Source organism: Artemia sp. Qi Xiang Cuo, chromosome 2 (genome assembly GCF_049724085.1).
Source record: "Artemia sp. Qi Xiang Cuo chromosome 2, ASM4972408v1, whole genome shotgun sequence".
NCBI lineage: Eukaryota > Metazoa > Arthropoda > Branchiopoda > Anostraca > Artemiidae > Artemia > Artemia sp. Qi Xiang Cuo.
Window position 1 is genome coordinate 85,008,966 of NC_142795.1, and position 5,416 is coordinate 85,014,381.

The window sequence follows — 5,416 nt, forward strand, 5'->3', positions numbered from 1 at the left end:
ACCCTTATCGCTATATAAATTCACAAAGTACAAAGATTTTCAAACAGAGGTGTTTATTGTTTAAAGTTCAGGAAAGGTCTGCCAATTTAATACGAAAACATTTATTGAAAACGAAAGTAGTCTTATCTAGAAAATAAATATCGTAGAAAATAAACATCACGACGTGAAAAAAAATGATAAACCATCCAGTGGCGGATTCAGAGGGGGGGAAAGGTGTCCCCCTAAAGTAGTCTAAAGTAGTGTAATTTACCTAATTAACGCAAGTTTGCATTAATTAAGCTTGCTCCTAACGTAAGTTTATCGGATCAACCTATTTTGCGCCCCCCCCCTTAAAAATCCTGGATCCACCCCTGAAACCATTACACCTATTCCACCAGTTATTAGAAGAAGAAAAAATCCCTTATTTTCACAAATTTCATCAACCCCCCGCCCCCTTTTTTATAAAATCCTACATAGGCCGATCAGTTGAGCCCACTGTATGTAAATAATAGATTAATTCATAATATGTATATAAATTAAGTCTTACCTGTGAGATGGAACACTTGCAAACCACTTGGCAGGCTCACCAAGTTTTTTTCTGCTTTCGCAATTAAAAATAATGCACTTTGTAACCATTTCTCATTGATTGACAGAGACAGACTAACCCGCTAATGCAGAAATAAGTGGGAGGAGCTTTTTGTTCGCACCGAGAATGAAGACTAGAAATGATCTGCGATAAACTTACTGGATAATTCTATAAACTGTTTTCTGGGGTAGGTTCATGGACAATGTTTTAGGTTTTTGGGAACATGGATTGGAGTCTTTAAATTTGATTGACCATTTAAACAGGTTTGACGAAAATATTAATTTTACACTAGCGCTGGAAGGACAAGAAAGGCTACCCTTTTTTAGATATTTTATTAATAAAAAGCAATAATGGTTTACTTTTTTCCATTTATAGAAAACCAACTCATAATGACAGGTATTTAAATTTTCGTTCATGTCACTTAATTTCAGTAAAAAAGGGAACAGTCATATGTTGATACAGTCATTGGTTGATAGAGTTTTTAAAATTTGTTTCTGGAGTATATTGATAGTGAATTATTGTATTTGAGGGATATTTGATTTTGTAACGGGTATCCTGTAAAATTTGTAGATGAAATAATAAAGAAAAGGCAGATTAAGCATGAAAAAGGTAATAAAAATGAAGGTTCTCAACTCTTATACCCTACAATTTCCAAGAGATATGGTTCCTTGCCTTACATACCAACTCCTGGAGAGAAAATTAAACGGACTATTGAAACATAATATTGCAACTTGTTTTAAATCAATCAGGCCATTGAGTAACTTTCTAAGTTCTGGTAAAGATATAACACGTAACAGTTTGGCAAGTGGGTTGTACAGCATTCCTTGCTCTTGCGGAAAATTTTACGTTGGTCGAACGCACCAACAATTTCTGGAACGTTTATTGAGCACCGGAATTCAACAGATAATGCTCTAGAATTTACAAAACCCCCGGAAAGTTTTACTTCAGCTCTAGCAGAACATATCTTTTCTAATCCGGACCATTTTGTACAGTTCGAGAAGCAACATTCATTTCAAATGATAAAGGTTTCACCTAATGGGCTGCTGAAGTATTAGAAATAAAAAAAACATTTTTGCAGTTTTTTAAATTAAGAGAGATACTGGAAATATAAATATTGATCCTATTTATGATGTATTTTAGAAAATGAATCCATAATCAAAAATAAAGTCTTGCAAAATGTCCAAGGGATTAGTTAAAGTAACAAATATAAACGACTAGCAGCATCAAAAGCTAAGTAATTGTATATTATATTTTTATGTTAGTTTATTTTAGTTTTAAATATATTTTTTTGTTATATTTTGTGGTTTTAGTTTCTATTTTTTTTTCTACGCTGAAGACGCCTTGTTGTAAACGGGTGAAATATTTGTTTGATTTTTTTGTTTCTCTTCGTTTTCACTTACTGGCCATAGATCCATTTGTCGTCTTTATATTCATTTCCTTTTTTTCCCGTGAAATCAAAAAAGTGAAATTCTTGTGTGAGTGGGACAAATTTTATGGTGCACAATTTCATAAAAAAATTTCTTTGATGACTCCGTGGGAGACCTGCATTATGCTGGGCTCCTTAGCCAAAACCCACGTTTTTTTTCAGGATTGTAGAATAATTTCCTCTGTCAAACCATAAAAAAAATCTAGTGTGAATGGAACATCCCTGTCTATACATTGATGTTAGTAACATTCATTTATATTTGCATTATTTTCTAGCAAGTCAAAGATGAATTTGCCATAGGTATTCATGAGGGGGGAAGCAATAGTTCAAGTCCATTTGAAGATGATGGAGAAGATTTTGATGATGGCAGTGAAAATGTAAGTATTTATTTTTGTTGTTGTTTTTTTTTTTTTTTTTTATTTTGTAGCAAATCATTGATTTAAAATTTTTATTTTGAAACTTGTCTTTCTCCTTTTGGTTATTTACAAGAAGAATAGTCTATGTTGAGTTAACCTGTTTATGTTTGATGAAAAATGTATGATCAGATGCAATATATGGTGGCTTGTCATCTAAAATATGGAACAACAAACAAGGTCCTTTGTGTCTTCTCATGTATTTCCTATTTTTTGTTAAAATACTTTTAACAAAAACATATATACCCCCCCCCATCTCAACTTTTAGCTCTTTTTTAACATGGATGCCAATCTGAAGTTTTCTTTTGATATTTATTTATTTATTTTCTATATATATATATATATATATATATATATATATATATATATATATATATATATATATATATATATATATATATATATATATATATATATATATATATATATATATATATATATATATATATATATATATATATATATTACTTAGACTTAGGTCCTCCTACGCCTGGGGGCGCATAAGGCAGCAACAGTGATTCGCCACGACGACCTGTCCTGAGCCTTCAACCATAGCTCCTCCAACGAGGACCTCGCCAGCTTCGCCTCCTTCATTAGCGACCTGCCAAGTGTCATTTTCGGTCTCCCTGATTTGCGGAGACCGGGGGGTTTCCAACACCATGCATCGTGCGGCAGCCTTCCTTCCCCCATTCGCACCATATGCCCCCAATACATCCATCGCCGCTTTCTAATAAGATCAAGGATGGGGGTATGATTTGTCATACGATAGATTTCATCATTTCGTATTCTTTCTGTCCAACGTATATTTACGATAGACCTTAGGCAATTATTGTCGAATGCCTGGAGTCGTCGTTCTAGGTGAGCAGTGATGCTCCAAGTTTCGCAACCGTACATAAGGACAGAGAACACATTGCTATTATAAATTTTAAGCTTTAACTTCTGTGAATAATTATTATTTCTCCAAACAGTTCGAAGGTAGCTTAAAGCAGACCCAGCCAATGTTATTCGGCACAGTATTTCTTTTTCGGACTTGGCATCTTGCTTAAGAATGCTGCCGATATACTTGAACTCTCTCATCACATGAATGTCATCGTTGTTAAACAAAAGTCCTTCGGCTAAGTCAGGTATGACTGCAGTCGACAGTTATTTGGTCTTGTTAGCATTTAGGGAGAGTCCGACAGCATTTGCTATACGACCGAGTTCATTAATGTTGCGTTGCATATCTTCTGGGTCGTGGGTAATAAGTACAACATCGTCAGCAAAATCACCGTCATTGAGTTCTCTCAGTGGATTTATTTGTAGACCGCCACTAAAACTGCATTCAATGAGGATACAATCTATCACTATGCCAAACAGTAATGGTGATAGAATGCAGCCCTGCCTTACACCTGACTGAAAAGAAAACCGCTCGGTTAGGCTACCCTCTGTCTGTACTGCGCAAATGATATCATGACATAGCACTTTAATTATATTTACAGTTTTGGTCGGAATTCCATAATGTACTAAAATTTTCCACATGGTTCGACGATGTATCGAGTCGAAGGCTTTGAGAAAATCCATAAACACTACAAGTAGCTAAACTTGCCATTCATTGGATTCATCCAGCAGGACTCTCAGGCTAAATATAAGGTCACAACATGATCTACTCTAGCGGAATCCGTTCTGCTTATCTCTCAGAACTTTCTCCACTTTACTTTGAATCCTGTTCAGAATATTTTGGCACAGGACTTTGCTGCAAACAGAATGTAAAGTAATACCTCTACAATTATCACGCTTAGTCTTTTGTCCCTGTCTGTAGAGTTTTACAATTACTGCCTTCGACCATTCACTAGGGATTTTTTCTTCATCCCAAACACGGGAACGAAGTTCAAATATGGGTTTGGCTAGGGCACTTCTACAGTACCTCAGTAAGTCTGGTGATATGCCATCATTGCCTGCAGCCTTTTCGTTTTTCAAGTCTTTACGGCCTCTGTGACTTCACTAAGCATGAGATGTTCGGAACATATTCCGAGATCGAACAGGAGTTCTTCAGGGGTGTTTAAAGTAGTTGTGGGAGGTCTCCGATTTAATACCTCGCTAAAATGCTATTTCCAGCTTTGGACTATGTCATCAGTCTGGGTTAATAAAATACCATCTTTGCTTTCAACTTGGGTCGACAATGCCTTTGAAATACCCACCAACTGCTTCGTTATGGCATAAACAGTACGGCTATCTCCCCGTATAGCGGCTGGCTCAGCTTCTTTGGCGATAGTTTCGGGATACATCCTCTTATCATCCCTGGCTCCTGCTTTGAATTGCTTATGGAGACGCTTGCACTGCGCTTTCAGGTTATCTATATATTCTCTAGAACAAGTCGTCCTATGGTCATATTTATCTACGAGTATTTTGAGTTGTGCCCTTTGATCAATAATATCCCAATTACTTTCAGATATCAACTCCTCTTTCTTCTTCTTGTTGTAGCCCAAAACTTCTTGTGCGACCTCTTTCACGGTTTCTGCAATTTTTCCCCACTGATTATGAAGTGACACTTTGTCCCTTAGATGGGAAAACTTGTTTGACAAAGTTGTAGTATACTTTTGCAATACGTTTGGGTCCTGCAATTTCCTCAAATTGAAGGTTTTCACTGGCCGCTGGGGCTTTGTCACAGTTTTTCGTTTCAGCTTGAACTTGGCAACAGAAAGTTGGTGATCGGAATAACAGTCGGCACCTCGGAAGGTTCTAACATCCTCTAGACATCGTCGCCTGCGCCTCGCAATTAGGATATGGTCTATTTCATTTCGTGTTACACCATCAGCCGAGTTCCAAGCATACTTGTGAATCTGTTTGTGCGGAAACCATGTTGCGCCGACGATAAGTTCATGAATAATGCAAAAATTGATTAGTCGCACACCATTGACATTAATTTTTCCCAGTCCATGTTTGCCGAGGATAGTTGGGGCATAAGAAGCATCACCTCCAACTTTAGCATTAAAGTCCCCACACACAGTCACAATATCATGACGATGCGTTTTT

At 36.5% G+C, this 5,416-nt stretch overlaps 1 protein-coding gene across 1 annotated transcript in view; it reads right to left on the reverse strand.

Moving 5' to 3' along the window:
* Positions 1-4,488: 4,488 nt before the first annotated feature.
* LOC148955725 (uncharacterized) overlaps positions 4,489-5,416 on the reverse strand; it is a 12,347-nt gene continuing 11,419 nt past the window's right edge. Inside the window, exon 2 of the mRNA XM_089107897.1 lies at positions 4,489-5,363. Coding sequence (XP_088964023.1) covers positions 4,489-5,363 — 875 coding nt within the window. The remainder of the gene's footprint in view (positions 5,364-5,416) is intronic.